At 34.0% G+C, this 20,111-nt stretch overlaps 2 protein-coding genes across 9 annotated transcripts; both read left to right on the plus strand.

The window, feature by feature from the left end:
* The first annotated feature begins 56 nt into the window (after positions 1-56).
* On the plus strand, positions 57-2,509 carry LOC106636059 (uncharacterized). Of its 3 annotated transcripts, none has more exons than XM_014348297.2 (3): positions 57-128; positions 1,354-1,675; positions 1,942-2,508. In XM_014348297.2, exons 2-3 carry the CDS (start codon positions 1,376-1,378, stop codon positions 2,260-2,262), a joined length of 621 nt encoding a protein of 206 aa, XP_014203783.2. In that variant the 5' UTR covers positions 57-128; positions 1,354-1,375; the 3' UTR covers positions 2,263-2,508. The 3 variants fall into 3 exon arrangements, with proteins under 3 accessions (XP_014203783.2, XP_089448120.1, XP_089448121.1); XM_089591994.1 differs by lacking the exon at positions 57-128 and adding an exon at positions 539-671 and having other exon boundaries at positions 1,942-2,509; XM_089591995.1 differs by lacking the exon at positions 57-128 and adding an exon at positions 539-657 and having other exon boundaries at positions 1,942-2,509.
* A 3,010-nt stretch (positions 2,510-5,519) lies between these two features.
* Positions 5,520-17,267, plus strand: LOC106636746 (sex-lethal homolog). 6 transcript variants are annotated; one of them, XM_014349245.2, is made up of 8 exons: positions 5,520-5,686; positions 7,880-7,990; positions 8,800-9,070; positions 9,190-9,365; positions 9,449-9,562; positions 10,463-10,623; positions 13,234-13,638; positions 13,736-17,267. In XM_014349245.2, the coding sequence occupies exons 3-7, from the start codon at positions 8,912-8,914 to the stop codon at positions 13,563-13,565; spliced, it is 942 nt and encodes a 313-aa protein (XP_014204731.1). In that variant the 5' UTR covers positions 5,520-5,686; positions 7,880-7,990; positions 8,800-8,911; the 3' UTR covers positions 13,566-13,638; positions 13,736-17,267. The 6 variants fall into 6 exon arrangements, with proteins under 6 accessions (XP_014204731.1, XP_089447965.1, XP_089447963.1 ...); XM_089591839.1 differs by having other exon boundaries at positions 13,252-13,638; XM_089591837.1 differs by having other exon boundaries at positions 5,520-5,633.
* Positions 17,268-20,111: the final 2,844 nt, after the last annotated feature.

Genomic DNA, 20,111 nt, shown 5'->3' on the forward strand with positions numbered 1-20,111 from the left:
ATGGGTTAGACTATATATATGTAAACATATATATAAATTTGGCAGTTATGGCAGACGGCACTGCATAGGCTGTTGCTCCGAAAATCTCACTGCATTTTTGTTCATCGAAGAGATAAACAAACGCTAACGTAAGTTTACCGGCTTGGTTGTTATATTATTTATACTTTGCATTATCACTTCTATCATAATTTCAATGTATATCCTTGTGCAGGTTTTTTATAAGATTGACTTCTCGAATTTGCATGCATAATTTTCACTTAAATTAATTACCCTTCACAGTATATTAAAATTATATATTTACAGTGTATCAATTAAAATAGTCTTCAAGCTTTAGTATGGCCTATAATAATTGTCATACATTCTTATTTACTACATTAAATTGCGTGGCTCTCATTCATGAGTACAAGTAGGTACTTTAACTTGATTACAGTTGATTTACTGGAAGTATATAGTACTTATACATCTCTCTCTACTCGGTGTCCTCATTGACTCCGAGTGGGAACACATCCTGTTGCGGATGCTGCCATGCATGCACTGTGTCCTCTCTTTAACATTGTTCTAGTATACAACATTATATTCGTGTAGTTCGTCGAAATTATAAATTATAAATTAGTAGCTGCCGGAACTTCAAAGGTGTAGATAAGCTGAAGGCGCCGGGTACTTATATATTGGTTCGTTTTGTGATTATTTAAGTGCCTGCTTAGCGTTTGCCCTGAAATTAGGGTTAATTGGGCGCTTTACTTATGTGCGGCCCTGTCGCCTCTTCCTGGATCTTTTGTAACTTTAAGGCGCTGCGAGATTAATTAGACATGTTTCGTTCATTAGTGTGGCTGCATCTGGTTGAGTCGTATTTAATGCTTGCTGTTGTGTTTTAGTTCAAAACGTTCGTCTTACCTTATTAATGATACGGGGATAATTGCTATCTTGTCGTTGATAAATAATTCAAGCGTATAAATAAATAAATAAACAATTCTTACATTGAGAAAAATGTTATGAGTGTATAAGAGTAGTGTATGGCCATTGTGATTTAGGTCTTCACCCCCGCCCCCCTTAACAGCTGGAAATGAGATAAAATATGTGGGGCTATTAATTTTTGCAAGTGTACGTTTAAATAAACTAGTGTGTAATATTTTCTTGTATTTGCTCGACTTGGAACATATCTATTTACTCTCTGAAAACAAATAGCACACCGAATTCCTCTCATTCTCATCTCAAATACAAACTGCTGCTTTGTGTCTGAGATAAATATAGAATATAATCATAGAAGACACAGTGTGACAGAATAATTTAACTTATTTAACGATGTGGCTGATGTGCGTCGTGAATTTTTGAATTTTGTTCATTTTGTTTCAGTTTTAGAAACAAGATAGACAACATGCCACCAGATTCAAGAAGTGTGTCTTTCATCTTCCATCGTGATGCAGTCAATGCACGGAGTACTCCAGATGAGAGTAAAATTCAAAAGAATTTCAGGAGAAGGCTGCAAGACAAATTTGACAAAGAGAAAGTTGATGGCTTAAAAGATAGATCAGACAAGGACACTTCTGACAAGCTGTGGCACAATCTCAGTCTTGGTCAGGTTTCCACGGATTCGAAAAAGGCTTTTAGAAGTGGAGCAGATAAAATATCCAAGACTATCTCGTCTGTCAGGACAACTCTGGGTTCTATATCACAAGTTTGTACTTTTGATTTACTATTTTTCATTAATTATTTAATCAATTACTCATGTTTAAAATAATTGATAATTTTTTTTATTACCATTACCGTAAGAAATACCATGGCAGAATTATGTAATTAAATTTTATGATGCACTTGTCCCTTCCTTTAAACCACATATACTTACGTCTAGTTACCCTCATATCCTGTAACCATATTCATACGTATTCGCATTAAATTGAGCAGCAATAGTAGTAAGTACTACACGTTTTGTCCTAATTATAGAAATTCAAAAGTTCGACTCGCCGACGCCAGCGGCTCGAGGAACAGCAGTCGCCCACAAGTAGCGCGTGCAAATCGCAAACGCCACAATCGCGCTCGCGCAATCTCTTGGGCCGCACGCCGACAAAGCTTTACAGTCCGTTCGGAATCGAGTCACCGAGAAACGCTTGGGGCAAGGAAAACGACCGTTTTGGGGTTGCCAGCACGCCTACCAACGCCTTCAGAGAATCACCCGAAATCGGAAATTGTACGAGCACCAACGCTGGCAGGCGCCATCGGTTTTTCCGCCTTTCCAAGGTGAATGGGTTCTGCGCCTTAAGATAAACGAGAGTTCTGATCTTTGCATTTTTTTTTCTCCAAGGTTGCGGCAAAATAGTTTAATCAGAATTTATTTTCTTTTCTCGAAGAGCAACGATCAAATGTGTGGTGCGGTAATTATTGTGACGTTTGTCAATAATTGCGCGTCCGCTTTGATCGAGCGTCTGTTGTAGCATTGTACACAAATCATTAATTTTTCGTTTTTTTAGCAACGAATTTTTTCAAACAATGAACGACAGCTGAATTAACTTTTTTTTTTTTTTTTACTATTTATTTCCGTAATTTTTATGTTTTGATAGGACTATTTATAATATTTATTCCACTTGTACATGTATTTTTAAGTTGTGTCGTTCTATATGATTTTTAGTATATTTACTTACAGTAGGTTGATAAATCAGTATTTGAGAAAACGAACTTAAATAAAAATTACAAAATTCATTGAATCTAACATATCAGTGATATGAATTCCATTGAATTTAGAAAAAAGTAACAACGAATTTAGAAGTCGGAGATTTAAATTTAAGCTTTGTTAACCCATAGTCTGCCTTTTTGTTATGAGCTGATTTAAATACATTTATTAGTACATAAAAAAAAAATTGCTAATTAAGAAGCGGATCGAACAATCGAGCTATTTTAATAAAAAATGTACTCGTACACGCAGGTGTTTTAGCTAGAGAATCAGAAATTCAGATTGCTGTAGCTTGTGTAAAAAATTGTCTCCAAACTCACCCTTTTCTACTTTTATATTTTTATAAGGTATAGCATGATTCTTTATGTATGTATTGGCCCTAGGTACTCTAAATAAAGTACTGTATTGATAAGCTGATCGGCTCGTAAATTTTACTATACTCGTACACTATTTATATTTTCTTTCAAAACTCTTTTACCATTCCCCCAGGTACTCTACAACCTTATTCAACACCAGCGTTATTTTTTAAGCGGACAATATTGCATGGATGAAAAATAATTAGTCACGTTTCAACGCTTTATTCTCAAGAATTTCCGCCCTAGCTTTTAGGTTGCCCGTAAAAATCAGTATTGATTAATTTTTTTACTTTTAATTTTCCGTACAAGATAAAAAAAAAATTTTTCGGTTCACTTTTGCTATGCCCATTTTGGCGTTCGTCCATGAATTGAACGCGAAACAAAAGATAAGCGCGGCTAACTTAATAGCCGTTTGTTTACTAATCGTTTTTCATTAGCAAAAAGAAAAAATACTCAAGGCGCTTTCTTCCTGCGAGGAAAAAAATACGTCAATTGCGATTTCTTGTCACCACTAATTGGTGATATTTCGACGGAGCCACAAGATTTTTTGAGCGTGATGTTTTCCGGCTGGGAATGCACTTGCAGGTAAATAAATTTTCATGGTACTTGATAGTTGATTTTGATAATATAAATATTGGTGTGCAGATTTGTCAACCGTTTGATTTGATTTGATTTTGCCTATCGAATACTTGCTATATTATTAGAAATCATAGTGTTTGACACTTATTTACTTGTTTAAACATTTAAATACACGCCTCAGCACCATAAGAAACATAAGCTCGTGAATGTCATTTAACAATGCATTTATATTTAAAAAAATGCCACTTTTCCGTCTATAGAGATATTTCCAAGTTATTTTTCTTACATAAATAAATGAATAAATATAAAACTTATGGTGTCCTCACACATGTAAATGATGCCCGAATAAACTGGAAAATCCGTTTCGTTACAGGAATAAATATTCAAAGTACTCGAATGAGTTTCTGAATTAGATACGCTAATGTAATTACTCCTAATAAATCTTAATGAAATTAAAATTTTTTCGTCCCTAATGAAATTACCATCGAAAATAGATATCCTCTCGCGTACGTGTGAGCCAAAAAATATCCCATATAGTTTTACATATATGGTACGGGCTTATAAAGTGCACTCTCGTACTAAATATAATTTACTTGTATGAAATTATACCCATATTCTCGCGTCAAGCCATTTACTTGAATTACGTAGCTATCATAGGCCAGTAATTATTGCAAAATTTTGTATACTATATTCGATTTCTCGCAATAACATTAAAGAGGAGGCTAAAATAAAATGAAATCAAAGAGGTACATGCGCTAAGGAATGCATGTACGTGCTCTGGTGTTATCGCGTTTTCACAAAAATTTTAATACATTTATTTCCGTTAAATATGGAAAAAAATTTAGGTACGCTGATTTTGTCCAACAGCAGATGAAAAAATCGAACGGAAAAGATTCTGGCAAAAATAATAATTACAAAAATATCAGTGTCAACGCCATATTGTAATACTAACTACAAATGTCTCTTTCGCACAATACGATTATCAGAATAAAAGGTTTTTTGTCTTCATCTCTATTCTTTTTCATTGAACTTTTTCGTCTACAAGTGCAAAGATAGTAAAACGGTTTTATACGTTACTTTTTTTCTTTTATTGTCTTTTTACTTTAATGTTGCGTGACTTAATACATAGTAATCATATTATACTAAAAACCCTCAACAAATAAGATTCTCATGAAATCATAATATATATAAACAAGAACAGCAGTAATTATATTTACATGTATAACTCGGTTTTTATAACTCTTTTAATTGTGACCAGAGTAGAAAACAAAAAATGACAAAATATCTATAATAATTATACAAATGTATACAATAAACATCAAAGTACCTAATTATTTTTACGTACATGCATGTACATTCAGTATTTCATGATCACATACTTATCGTAATACGTGCACATAAAAATATACTTTAAACTGTACAAAAAGATATTATTCCAACTAAAGTTTTGCCGTATAAAAAACAGCGTAAATAAGTTGTCAAAGTATATATGTACTAGGTAGAAACATAAAAAAAATCGAATCGATTGCTCGCTCCCTAAAATTACAACAAACATCCAGTTATCCCCCTTCGCTAAAATAACGATTTTCAATTTTTCACTTTCCCGTAGGGCACGCACCCTTGTACCAAAAGTCCCACGTCCCATCACCAATCACCACCCGTCACCCTACCAACACAAAAATAAACCCTCCAAGTAATTGCATCGGGAATTTCCCGATTGGGAAAACGTCCGTTGCACACACACGACGTATTTCCCTCCTCGGAAAAGCTAAAAGCTCTCCGGACACCGCGTGTTTTTTTTTTTTTCTTTCTCTCTCCCTCTCCTACTTTCGTAGTGCCCACAAGTGCCGCAGAGCGCTGCAGTCGGGCAGTGCACTGCGTGCATACGTGGTTTCCGTCCTCAGTCGGTGTTGTAGTCATCGACAGCACCGGACCCCGGACCTGACCGGACAATACACGACGGAATCGAGCAGTATACAGTTTGTGTCCTGTGTGTGATCTTCGCGTCAGTCTCTCCATTATTATTTGCTCTCGTTCGTATACGATTTCTCGTCATCGTCGCCGCCACCATCGCCACCATCATCTAGTACGTGCTATTTGTTTCAATCGAAATCAATAATTTGCATTTGCGCTCGATCATTCATTGTTTGTGACACGATTTTTGCGATAATGAAACAGTGCGCGAGTGCGGTGCAGTATATATAACCAGCAGAGCAGCAGCATTACCTACACCTATACACCCGTACCCAGTGCACGCGCGCGCGCCTGCCTCCATTTTTCCCTAATCTTACCTTTTTTTCTCTCTCTCCCTCTCTCCCCGATTTCTTTTTCGAGCGGCTGTTCTTCGTCCTCTTTTTTTCTGCTCACCAAATGTTTATTGCCACACCTTTTTTTTTTTCTCTCTCATCGAAGTCTATAGGTGTACACGCCATAGGTACTTGGGGCAATAATTCACGAGAATCTCGTTGTAGGAGCGACCCGGCGTTTTCGTCGTCCGCGCGTTTGGTCTCGACACCCCGACATTTGCAGTCACGCTGTCACACAATTTGTTGCTCTACTTATACGTGTGTACTTATGTATACATCAAATACCCACTTCATTTATACCTATGTACATACACAAGTGCACATGCATGCACTGCAGACATTCCTGTGGCTTATATAACTTATTCGGTTTGTGGAGTAAATAAGTAAAAGAAAAACTTGATCGAGGGCTGCTGTGTGCATATATATGTTATAATTTTTAATGTGCTCTGCTCGTGTGGCGCTTAGGAGCAGAGGGGGAGGGGCGGTGGAACTAAAAGTTGCGTGAACGTATATATACACACGCACACACACATGACTAGATGTATGTATCACACTGCGTGTCCTGCAGATGAATGCGTATTAAGTAAATGTTTAATAAATTATCTGCAGTGTAACTTCTATAGAACGCGTGGTTGATTTTGTGTATCGATAGGAATATCTGGATGGTGACCGCACACAACACCACCCGAGATGACGTATTCGGCTAGCTATATAGTTTTCCTCCTGCTCTTCTGCATACTAAATCGTCTATGCGTGTTCACACGAATATTCACTCTATATACCTTCCTGCAGGCGAGACGCAAGTTTTCATATTTTTATTTGTCGCCACTTTAGGGTGACTGATAAGTATACGAGGGGGTCGTGCTCTGAAATTTTGACAGTATTTACTTATTAGTAGTGATGCATTCTATGATGCAGATTCACGTTTGATAGCCAATATTTACTTATGACTTTTTATTTCTCTCGGAGAAGTATATATAAATGTAGTTTAAAATACGTTACTTGTTTGAGAAAACTCGTTAAAATATTCATATTTGTAATTTAACATTATTTTTTTTGCATTCTTGCATTTTTTTATTTTTATTGTGAATCGTCCAAGAAGTACGTTATTTAATTTTAACTGATTTTCCGAAGCGCGTTTGGATTATTTTAAGATTCACTTGTAGTACTTGTAATTGCTGCAAATAAATCAAAGGTCTTAAATCAATGTGATACCTTTCTAATTTAAGATAAACCGTTTATAGACACACTAGCCTATTAATCAATCTGGTTAGAACAATGCTGCTTCTAATGGCTGTTCGAGAAATAAGTATGTGTACATCGTAGAGTGCAGCTCCGAAAATTTTGTAATTTATTGATTTTTTTTTTTTTTTTTTTTTTTTACTCATGTACCGCGGAATTTTATAAAAACTAATGAAAATAAAAATTTCTATTTGGAATTTCCGCGGACGATGCAAGTGTGAAGAGAGTAGCTTTTGGATCATCCTCCCCCATAAATTTTTAATTCATTAAACAGACGAGCACGTCATTCTAAAAAGAGCAGGGGGAAGATAAGAAAAGAAGAGATCTTAACATCTTCCTGCTTCCCTCTCTTGGTTCATCTCTTTCGACAAAAGCAGCCACCCCTCGCTTGAGGGTGTATAAAAACTAAAGAACAGAATGGGGTTGCTGCATTGGCTTCTCTCTGACGCGCTCGTGAGCTTCTGTTAGGGCTGAATATGTGTGCGCAGTATATACTTACAACATACGCCAGCTTACCTGAGGCAACCAAGTTTTTAAAAAATGTCAATGGTCGCGACTGACGTTTTTTTTTTTACACACTTCCATTGAATTTCTTTTGTTTGCGTGACTTCGTCGACCCCTCGCTTGTTTTGGATCATATTTCACAGAATTTTATAAATAGTTAAACAATATTTTGTCCAGTTTTCATTTTTATTTATGAATTTTTTTCTTTCTTTTCTCTGAATCCGTAGGTTGACGCTGCTGTGTTAGGGTTCGAGACTGTCACTCGTTGATAAACGAGCTACTGCGCTTTATTTTCTCCTGTTCCGCGTGGCTAACCTAATTTTTTGTAACTCGTACAGGTATTTTTTTTATTTTTTATACATTTTTTTCTTTAAACCATTTGTTTACCCATATAAATAATTACTTTTGTATTTGTAATGTACTCCTCAATTGATTTACATGAACAAGTGCTTTTGACATTAAAAAAAAATCATATTCATGAAATGAAAAGTTACTTGTTTTAACAGCCTTTAGAGGCTTAGTATATAATTATGTGGTCCATCAAGCATGTTTGCACTTTTTTTGCTTATTTTCATCATTAAAATGAACCTCTAGCTTTGATAGGTTCCTTCATAGTGTTAGATTAAGTTTTAAATGCAAATAGTTGAATTTTCTGTCTCAAACTTTATAAGTTTTTCATCTAGTTGAAGATATCATCATCAACTATTTATCTTTCAACTAATTGCATAAAATTAGTTTAATTTTGAATTTTAATGTTGGTATACAAAACTTTTGCTTTAGCCCTAAAAAAATATAGTAAAATTTATTCAAAACTGTAGTAAAAGAAACAATGAAATAATTGATTTGTGCAAATACTTTACATATCAACGTTAAACTTTATATAACATGCAAACATTCTTACCCAAGCTTGGTCCTTATGCACTTTTGTTTGTTTGTTTCTGATAAACAGGTCTGACAACGTGTATTTTAACTATCACATTTGTTTTATATTTTATTTTTTTTAATAATTCTTTTATTAAATCAACAAAGATCGAAAGAAAAAAAACCAGCTGCCTGGATAATAGCCATGGCAGTACCCGTGAGAGTAATGCATTTGTTTATATTTTTTGTATTTGCCGACCATACGGATTATTGTCGATGGAAACAGTGGAAGTCCGCATATTCACCAGACACCGTCGGTGAATCTCAAAGAGAGCGACGTTACAACGACATTGTGTATTCAATTAAACCAAGAACCAAGTATCCAACAAGATAACAAGATGAATGACCAACAACAGCAATTACCTAAATGCGATAGCATTGATCAAACAAATCTGATAATTAACTATTTGCCACAGAGCATGACTGAGAAGGAGCTTTACAGTATGTTTGTAACCATTGGTGCAGTCGAATCTTGTCGAATAATGAAAGATTACAAAGTAAGTTTCTTTATTTTTAAAAGTTTTTTAAAATTGTTTTCTTGCATCGTCATGTTATGTTCTTTGAATTTATAGTATTATTTTGCATAAAAATAATCTTTGGTGATTTTTTTCTTTAGACTGGATACAGTTATGGTTTTGGATTTGTAAATTATGCAAAAGCTGAACATGCAGCCGCTGCTATCAGTACGTTGAATGGCCTCCAGGTCCAAAATAAAAGACTCAAAGTCTCTTTTGCTCGACCATCTGGAGAGGAGATTAAAGAAACTAATCTCTATGTCACAAACTTACCAAGGCAAGTTAAATTCATAAAGTTTGAAACTATCGTAGAACAAATTGTGTTTGCATGAGAGTAATGCTAATAATTATTATCCACAGGAACATCACAGAAAAACAGATTGAAGATATGTTCAGTCAGTTTGGTCAAATCGTCCAGAAAAACATACTCAAAGACAAGTTTACGGGATTACCACGAGGAGTCGCCTTTGTGAGGTAAACTAATTCTCTTTTCTCTTCTCCATTCCTTTTCTTTCCAACTCGAGTTAGTAAATTACAAGCGGTCGTTCGATCCAACGGAATTTCTCGGATTTAACGGCACGCTCGACGTACCGTAATGAGGAATAAATTTTCCAAAACACGCATATTAAAACTTCAAACAGCCAGTTTATCTGTCGTAAGTTGGCATAAAATTGGAACAATTTCAACTATTTCGCGTTGCACGGATATTTATGAGAAATACGCACTTGATAGTATTAGTTGGCCGGTGTTTTTACCTCGATATAATTGAAGAAAATATTATGCAATGACAATGCCCAACAATTTCGCGACTGCAGTATTTGTCCACTGTCGGCGTTCTTCTGCCCACTGCCAGGGAACGCGTGTATTTCTATCACTCTTGCTGGATCTTCGCGCTATGGTCTGACCCATTTTGAATATTAAATTTATAGCACGAATCTTCATGTATGAATTTCGCTTGCCGCCCAACGTACAGTCAAAGCTGCAGTGTCCTGGCCTTATTTTACTCACGGAGATGTAATTAAAATTTTTTATTTGATAATTACAACGAGATTTATCGTTTGGGAGTATTTTCGCTTGTTTCCCGAAATTTATTTTTGGAGCTGCTAAAACGTACGTTTTATTGTTCGTTCTACTTATGTGGATCAGCATAATGTTTAGTAGCCGAGTATTTTCGACCGAATCACATCAAATTAAACACTGTTAATTTTAGTAGGCTTAGCCCAAACAACCGTTAGTCTGTCATTTCTTTATGCATTTCTGACACTCTCGCAGTTTGTCAGGCTAATGCACGTACCATTTACATTGCTTTGAAACAATATTTCATAAAAATGAGAAGAAAAAAAGTAAGTGACGAAAACAAAATTACACTCGTAGGTACGACAAACGCGAAGAAGCGCAAGATGCCATAAACACCCTCAATGGTACGATACCAGAAGGCGGCTCCGAGCCTCTTTGTGTCAAAATTGCCGAAGAGCATGGCAAGCAAAAGGCGGCCTACTATGCTGGTTGGCAAGCTGGATACAATCAGAGCCGTGGTAAGATACCCCAAATACTAATCACTCGATAGAAAAAAACATTGCTTTTTCATTTCCCGTTGAGTATTTGTTAAACGTTAATTAAAAATTTTATCTTGTCTACAGCGTTGTTTGATTCGAATGACTTATGATTGTTCAAAACGCACGATATTGCTTTATTATTTCTTACTTTATTAACGTCAACACCAAATTTTTTTTCAATACACGTCAATTCAATGATAGTTTTCAAAGTTATCATAGTTGTTCAAACTGTCAAGTAGCTTTGTTTTCTTTAAATATCAAGTATACATTTTTTAAAAGCTGCATTGATCTTGGTTTCAGATTAATCAAAATGAATCCATTCAAAGTTGTGAAAAGAAAAAAAATGTTTAACTTGTAGTTCTGTATAAAAATGAATTCCAAAGACGCAGTTGTTTATTAATGTTTAGATCTAAGACGAAAACTTTAATAACTCTGTAATTGTTCTAAAGCCTAGATCAAAAATCACAGTATTTCGAAATGTTAGTATTCCCTATGTATTATTGTGAAAATTAAACATTTTCATTATGCTTTACCTTATCTAAGTTATTGTAATAAAAAAAATCATCTAATCGTTGTTAGCATTATTCTACAAAAAAATTTCTAAAAAAAAAATCTAACAGAAAATAAATTTAGCGATGCTTGAGGAAGAATTCGGAAATCTCAATTTTAGAGAGTACAGAAGGTATCCCACCAAAAAATCACGCAGGAAGACTAGTGAGTCTTAGTTATACCTTTACAATTTTCGTGATTTAAGCTGTATACACGGAAATTTAAAACTAATTATAATTTATTTTCTCTTTTTTTTCTTTTTGTTTTTTTTAAATCTGTTTCCATCACAGATAAATATGACAGCTCTACGACAAAGTCAGAATTCCGTAACATCTGGCATTGAGAAAATCTTCATAGATGCATTACGCAAAATATGTAATTTTTACAACTTTTCAAATAGCTTTCTTTTTACTTTCGTATCACAGAACTTGTACAGAAAATTAACAGTGCGTAAAAGTTAGGACACATTGTAAATTGTTATGTTTTCATTTTTTATTTTTTTTCGTACTGTAAAAAGTTTTTTTTGCGTTGTCTTTGGAACTTGATTTATTTGTCAAACAGAATATACGTTTGATTATACGCTAGTAACAAAGAGAATTACGTCCAAAGTTAGTAACATATATTTCCCGTCGTTTAGCTAGTCCAGTGCTTTATTTATTTAAATTGTATTTATTCTTCGTGACGCTATTCTCATTGTTCATAACACAATATTGTCATGAATGAAAAAGGAGAATTTTTTGTATCCAAAAAATATTGAAATCAGTTGAGCTAATAGTTGTGTTAAATCGAAATACATTTTTTCTCTCACGAACGAAATTATTTTTACTTTTGTTTAATTTTCATTTGAATTAACGCACAACAGCAGATTGAAAGTATTTAATGGATTCAAGAAAGTTTCTCGTCAATCTAGCGATCCATTGTGCAATTAACACTGAAACAAGCATATCAAATTGTTGTACATAAATTCTATTTGTACATCATTTGTTTTGTAAGTAATCTAATACTCATACTTAAGAGTTTTCGTGTTAGAAAATACAATATTTCTGTGTACGTATCTGTACATGCAAAGTGTTTATGTATCTTTTATTCTGTACTTATTTTTTCATTTCCTTGAAATTTCCTTTGCGAAAATGATTCTTTCATTTTTTTAAATTTATACGCCCTGATCCTCTTTAGCTTGTTCTCGCTTTGTTTTTACAGGTTATCCCTTACAACTTTTTTTTTTTCATAGCACTTTTAAAGAGAGATAAAAATTGTCTTTAGAAACCCTTGATTTTTTAAAACTATCTACATGTCTGTAACGTCTCAAGTAAATGAAATTACTTTTATACTATAATTTTAATGTTTTAAAATTCTAAATTTTTTATTTTTCAAATTTAAAAGCAATTAAAAGAAAGATTAATATCAACATCATTTATATGCTTTGGCCCAATACTTTTTCCTAAGTTAACGTAATTAAAACTCCCACACATTGACCGGATACAAAAATTGTGTTGTTGTTTGGATTAGTTACTTACGTATTTAGCAATTGTTAAAAAAATTATATATGTCATGTATTAGCCAAAGGTGCTATACAGCCTTTTCCGAACCATTTGAGATCATATGGGGTAGCTTTAAGTGTAGTTCTCGTGCCACTTGGAAATAAAGATAGTTAATATTTGAACACGCAATATCGGCATATAACTAAAAATTGTAATCCTACAACTTGAAAGAAAACGTTAGTCTTGCATTGGCATTGTGGTCGATGAAAAAAAAAAAAAAAAAAAAAAAAAAAGGTATATATAATGATGCAACTATTCCTTGAATTGACAGATTTCAAATCCATTTGGTATAGCAACACTATTTTGTATAAAAACATGGCTTTTAAATAAACCCACGAATAACTAAAACTTATCCATTTAATCATCATTGCCATTATCAACATCACAATTATCATTCAATACCTAAATCGTCACCTCCAAATCTTGACTAAATTATTTAAAAAATAAACGAAAAATTACCCAGTGACTAAAAAAAGTAACACCGATTCCGCACGTACAGACCCGGCGCGCGTTACAGGTGGCGGCGTTGTGGGCCGTGGCCGAGGTGGTTACGGAGGCGTGCCGCCGATTGGTATGGGACTCGGGGCCGGTGTCGGCCTAGCAACGGGCGGACCCCCGGGTGCTATGATAGCCGGGCGCGGTGGCTTCGGCGGACCAAGGGGAGCCGGCACTGGAGCCGGCCATCACGGCTTCGGAGGCGGTCCCGGAGCCGTGCGCATGGAGAAGCTGCACCCGCATCGCTTCAACCCCTTGGGAATGAGTGGAGCCGCGGCTAGTGCGGCCGGAGGTGCTAGCGCGTCCGGTGGCTACGCCCCGCAACATTTCTGGTGACGGACCAATATCATTGGCAGCGACTGTGTGCAGCAGCAGGTGCCGGCTAGTGTTCTAGTCGGCGAGTTTTAGTGTGAGTACATCAGAGATGACTTTGCTTTGCTTTGCTTTGCTTCGAACCGCTTGGTGGGACCGGACGAGTTAGTAATGGTGAACATTTATGTTGACAGAAATTCAAGAATGTGGCAATGTGTTCCGAATCAGCGACCTGGAGTTAGTCTGTGTCCACAATGCAGAGGGACAGTTTTCATTTCCTTATTAGCCGCCTGCCTGCGTCCGTCCGTCGATGCTTATTCAAATATTTAGTTGCAAACAGGATAATACTTATAAGCGACAAGTTTTTTTTTTCTTCCTTTCCCTTTTCTCTCTTTCTTTCTTTCTTTCTCATTATCCATAAGCGCACAGAAGACCATCTAGATGCACGTACAATCATTTTTTTGTCGCATTTCTTCATCTTCTCTTTCAATTTTCTCGCGTAAACCAAGCGACAGACTATAGAGCTAAGTATTCTACTCGTTGTGGATTCGTCTTTTTGTACTCTTAGTCGGAGCAGTTTAACGATGAACGGCCGAGGCGGGATTGAAGCGTCTCGTTAAATGAATTTTTACTGTTAGAAATTTCGGTAAAGAGAAAAAAAATTAATTTGTCTGCATTAAATATTCCTGTGTGAGAGAGCAATTTTAATTTCTAGATTTGTAGAGTATTTGTATATCATCGATTTTAAGTTAAATTAGCTAAGCGAGTTCTGATCGTTCATTTTTTTCTTTTCTTTTCTTTTTTTTTTTTTTTTTTTTTTTTCCTTTTTTTCTTATCAAGCGATTGTATAATTACATCTAGTGAACGACATGAGCTTTATGGAATAAACATTTATAGATTTGGCAAATTTACAAGAAATGAATTTTAAAAAAATTCGGCTCATTGCATTGTAACTTTAGCACTTTGAATTCTTGAACCGGCCTATCGCGCCTGAGTTAGGCCGTTATACATTTTTAATTAATTTTATAGTAGCAAATAAACTACTTTGCATGAGGCCAACTATTGTTAGTGTTATTTAAAAGATAATTTTTTATTTAAATTTTAATAATACTGACTTGCGGTGTATAACAATTGTATATGTATGTATACTGAGAGAAAATTACGGCTCCCAAATATTGGGATAAACTTTCTTTTCGGTTACTTCAGTGTTGCGAGTACAAACATTAATTCAATTATAGTAACTTTTTCTCAGTTTGTCAATTAAATAAGAATTAAATAACAAATTTGAATTAATACATAGAAGGATATAATTACATTATTCTAATTCTCATAGCAATGCAATGGAATGTTAGAATTCTCCAAAGATGCGCAATCCGCTCATCCTTTTTTTTCTTTTTTTTTTTTTTTTTTAATGCCGCGTCGTTGTTTAAAAAAAGTAAGACTGACTTTTTACATAAGAGTTAAAGGTAAGTGACACATATGTATGCGCGCACTACTGTCTCGAATAATTGGGAGTCAAGGGAAAAAGAAAAAAAAATACCAAAAAATCTAATAACTTCTTTCCGATGAATTGTGTACGCGTACAGAGGTTGTTACGACTTGGTCATTGTAAACACGAGTTAAAAAAATATTTAAAAGTGAAAAATTGATTAGTAAAAATATTCTCTTGGAAAGAGAGTTAAAAAAATCGAGTATTGTAAAGCGCTTGTGAGTTATACGTCACAAGTCGATAAATCAATTGTAGTATGTATATCTTCATGAGAAATGTTGCATTGCGTCACTGTTATTTAATACTTGCTATTAAGAATTAAAGCAATAGTTAATCAATTATACAATTCATAAGAATGCACCAAATTGTAAGCTTTCGGTAGTTCCAACTTAAGAGTTTACCAAGTTATATTTCAGTATTAGATTGCAGTGTCACTAGAACATTTTGTTAATGTTGGTATTTACTTATTAAAAAAAAAAACAGAATTAAATACCCGAGGTGGTTAAAATAATTGTGTGCTCTTTGAGAGTAAAGTTATTGTGCATAAAGTTTCGAGTACAGTGCGTGTGTACATTGTTTCGTATATCCTCTCCCGTTTCGGAACGACGGCATGGGGTAAATAATGACATGTCCCATAAAACGATGTAAAGTTTAGTTACGTGTCGTTGGACATCTGTAATTACTTGGATAAAGATTTTTTTTGTTTCCCTCTCTGTAGTCGCTCGCTTTCAAATCGCTTGATTCTCCAGTCTTTGTAACTAACAATAATAATGATAATGTTAAAATTCATTTACTAGTATTAAAGTAAAATTTATTTCTTAATTTTTTTTTGTTTTTTTTTTTTTTTTTTTTTTTTTTTTATGTGTACTCGAACTTTTAATGGAGCTGATGATTGCATATGTAACGTTTGATCTGTTTAAAGGGAAAGTACAATACAAGTAGAAAGAGTTTATGAATTCAGTGCAATGACTTTTAATTCGTTCTACTCAAAACTCTTACTACAATGATAAAAATTGAAAATAATTTTTTAATTTATAAAAATTGGGTAATTTTATTTAACAATTTTTTGAAATGACAATCAGATTTCGTTTTAAGGTAAACACATATGCAATTATATCCTTAAGTTATGCTAAGAATCGAAGATAATGAAACTATGTTTTGCATGATATACAAATTTTTTGTGTATGTAAAAACTTTTAATAATATAAACAATTATGATGATATTTATTTATTATTTTTTTATTGTTAAACATCCATATCTTTAGCCACATATTCATAAATTTTTCTTCATCATACACCACACACTATGAATTTTCTAGGGTTCCGTCAATGCAACAACAGTTGATTTTTACATTTAGTATTTCTGTAGTGATCAAAATTGGAAAAAAAAAAAATGGTATACTAGTGCCAAGATTGCAGTAATTTTATTGTTTGCTGAGACATTTGCACATCTTTTTCTAATCAATTTAAGATGTCCAACAGATATAATTGATGAAACGAAGAATAAAAAAATCTAATGAAATTGTCTTGAATAATCTTAAATTCCTCGCGCTTCATCATGGGTATCGTAAAAGCCTATAGAGATGTACTACCCAAGGTAGCCGAATCAAACTTTCCTAGCGAAACATTTTACGTAAGTCAAAGTGTGCAAATAATCCATTTTTAATTCTAATTGTCTTCGATCAAATTTTCATAATTGATGTACGATTTATTAAGTAAATTGAGAATGAAAAAAGGATGATCGGGGTTACCATAGGCATCGTTGATTGTAAATACCAAACGATACGTGTACAAGTAGGCTCACTGATATACTTTTTCATAAACCCTCCAAGGGGGATACCAATCATCTCTTTTTTCACCGACGCCCTGGTTATCATATTTTATTTAACCAATCGAATATTTGTATCGTAGCGGTGCGAGTTTTTGCGTCGCCGCTGCTACAGCTGACGTGTTTTGTAAATACATATAACAATGATAATAATGTCGAAGAATCGGGAAAAAATATTACTGCCCGAAGAAAAAAAAAAAAAAAAAATGAAATAATGGTCGATAAAATTTATTACCGACTTAACAATACAGTTGTGAAATTTATTAAAGATAAATGAAACCAAACTAAAGTGTAATAATTGCGTTACTTACTATACTTGCGAAGTTTTTTAGAAATATTGATCCTAACGATGTAATATGGATGTTTTGGATGCAAAGATGTTATGAATTATGACTTGAAGAAGGAAAAAAATAAAGAAGACATTACTATTGTTACATAAATAACGTATAAAAATGCATAAAGATTTAGTACACATATAATATACATATATACTATATATTTACGCTTAAGTATAAATAGATCACAAATGTAAGAGTGCAAATTTTATAAAGCTTCCATGAGAACATTGACATTTATTTTTAATTTTTTTCACAATGATTAATCGTATAACGATGCGTGTACACCTTATTACACACTGACTGGAAAATACGTAAATTTTCACTAAATAATATCGATTGGCAGATCGTTGACTATTTTCGTTCACGGCGATGCCCATCAGGGGGCAGCTGGCATTTGTAATAATTTAAGCAAAGTTGCCCTGTGACGAGCCGCGCCGTAATCGTAACGTGAATTCATTTCTTGCTCCGGAGAATTTTGCCTCCCTTGGAGTTGATGAATAGACGACCCGTTCCTTTTCTTCGTAAAACATTGAACTCGATGAGAGAAATGTGTCGATGATGCCGATCTTGGGAAATCTTACGTTTACACCTTTCTCGTGACCGATGATGACTGGAATTTTCCATAGCTAAGAGAAAATTTTCACATTAAGAGACAACAGCTTACAAGAAATGATATAAATTCAAGTTTAAGCATACAACAACAACAAAAAAGTAAGATCGATTTTCCGCTCCAATCTCTACCCACAAAAATGATTACAGGATGCTGCTGCGACGAATGTGCGTGACGAGTGAGGAAGAATCGGACACGAAGCGCGTTCTTTTTTGGCCTCGCCTCCGTTCCTTTTTTTTCCGTCAGCCAGACAGGAAGAGGGCGGTTTTCGATACGAGGAAGCTCTTTTCTTTTTATTTTCAAGATAGACAGTGACGATTATCTTTTCGTCTCTGTGTCCAACGTTGCAACTGTAGGTGATGAAGTAAAAATACTGAAAAAAAAAAAATTAGATCTTTGGTTTCAATGATTTTCTCAAATTGTTGAAAAAGTTGCGAAACTTTCAACAATAACTATTCAGAGTGTCATGAAAATGGGTGAATTTTCCAATATTTTTAACTCCAAATTTATGGACTAATGAAATTTCAACTGTCAATACACGCTCTGAGAGGCAGTAATATATTTAGGCTCCTTTTTCATTAATAAATTGTGCTTCAAACGATTTTTTCACTCAAACTTTGTGGATCAAAAGATGTTTTTGTGCCAAATTTCAGGTTTCCAAACCACGCCCGGTAAATTTTATCGGTGAAAATGTGTTTTTACATAAATGCACTTTTAAATAAAAAATGTACAAAAATTGTTTGAAATTTTTTTACTACAAATTCAAATTTTCAGAGGTTGTAAATTAAAAAAAAAAATTTTAGAAAAAGTATTTTTTTATAGTGGTAGAATATAAAAATTTTTTAAACAAACCACACATTTTTTCTATTACCGTGAAATTTTTTTGATTTTTAAAAGTGGTGGGACTAAAAAAAATAAATCTGCAATTTTTGGCGTTTTACTGTATTGTGACAACGAAAGATAAATGCAAAAATGGCCCCGTAAACTTTTACTTAAAATAGATTTTCAATATTTACAGAGCCTTTTTTCCATTTATTTGTTGTAATTATGCAGAAAAATTCCATAAATGGAAGTTTTTTATTATTTTTCCAGACCTGTTCCAGTACTTTCAAAAACTTGAAAAAATTTGTTGTGATACAAAAAAATGTGTGGTTTGTTAAAAAAAATTTTTCCTCATACCACTCGTAAAAGGGTTTTTTCTAGAATTTTTTTAAAATTTCGAACGGGTTACGTGGTGCCTTCGCTCTCCCTTTCCTATCACTTCGTCTCTCTATTCCCCTACCTTTCGGGCCCAAGCCAGCGGAGGTGCACGCACGCATAGCTGCCGTACGTAACTAACGTCTCTAAAAATTTAAATTTGGTGACGAAAATTAAACAAAAAAAAAATTTTGTATATTTTTTATTTAAAAGTGTACGTTTACAAACTTTTTCGTTTTTTTTTGCCTAAAAAATTTTTAAAAAACTGAAAAACACGTAATCGATCACACCAAAAATGGTCTAGAGACCTCTCTTTTGGCAAAATAACTTTTTTTTGTATACTACCTTTCGATCCACAAAGTTTAAGTGGAAAAACCGCTCGGGGCACTTTTACCCCCTTACCCAGACTCTTTGTGGTAAAAATATTGGAAAAATCCTTACAGTCTCCTGACACTTGAAATAGTTGTTGAAACTTTTACTGCATATCCTGGATTTTGAAAAAATCATTGAACCTTCTGAAAAAAAATTTTACACTAAGCGTCTTTCAAAGTACAAGGAAAGCTGCACATTTTCAAAAAACAATGATCTTGATTTTTTTGATCGTGCGTGTTTCATTGACACTTTATTAAATAACAAATTATATAAACCTACATATAATATATTTATGTAATGTAATGGTTTGTGTTACTGATCAGTTGCTATTACAAAGTCTTTGATTAATACTTTGGGGTACAATATAATTTTACAATCTCACCAGGACAGCAGATAATTTTGTTTTTCCTATACTTGATTTCAAATTAACGTGTGTACCGTTGATCTCCAAGTATTGCCTTTGAGCCGCAATTTTAAAAATTAAAAATCCGAGTGCTTTCTTTTCTCGAAAAAAAACTCGGCACTGCACAACGTGACCACCAAAACTCGACTGATCTCGTCTCGCGTACATTATATACTACATTATACCACACACATCCTTTCTGCCACCACGTGGGCTCCCTGTATCTCTCATTATTCTTATCTGCTTCCTTTCGACGTTGCGGCATTTGAGTTTATCTTGTACGAACATACGCACAAATATATTTTAAAAAACACATCGTCGAACAAACCGATG

This window comes from Copidosoma floridanum, unplaced genomic scaffold (genome assembly GCF_036245765.1).
Source record: "Copidosoma floridanum isolate Cflo_tuat_1 unplaced genomic scaffold, Cflo_Japanese_pri ptg000014l, whole genome shotgun sequence".
Classification (NCBI taxonomy): domain Eukaryota; kingdom Metazoa; phylum Arthropoda; class Insecta; order Hymenoptera; family Encyrtidae; genus Copidosoma; species Copidosoma floridanum.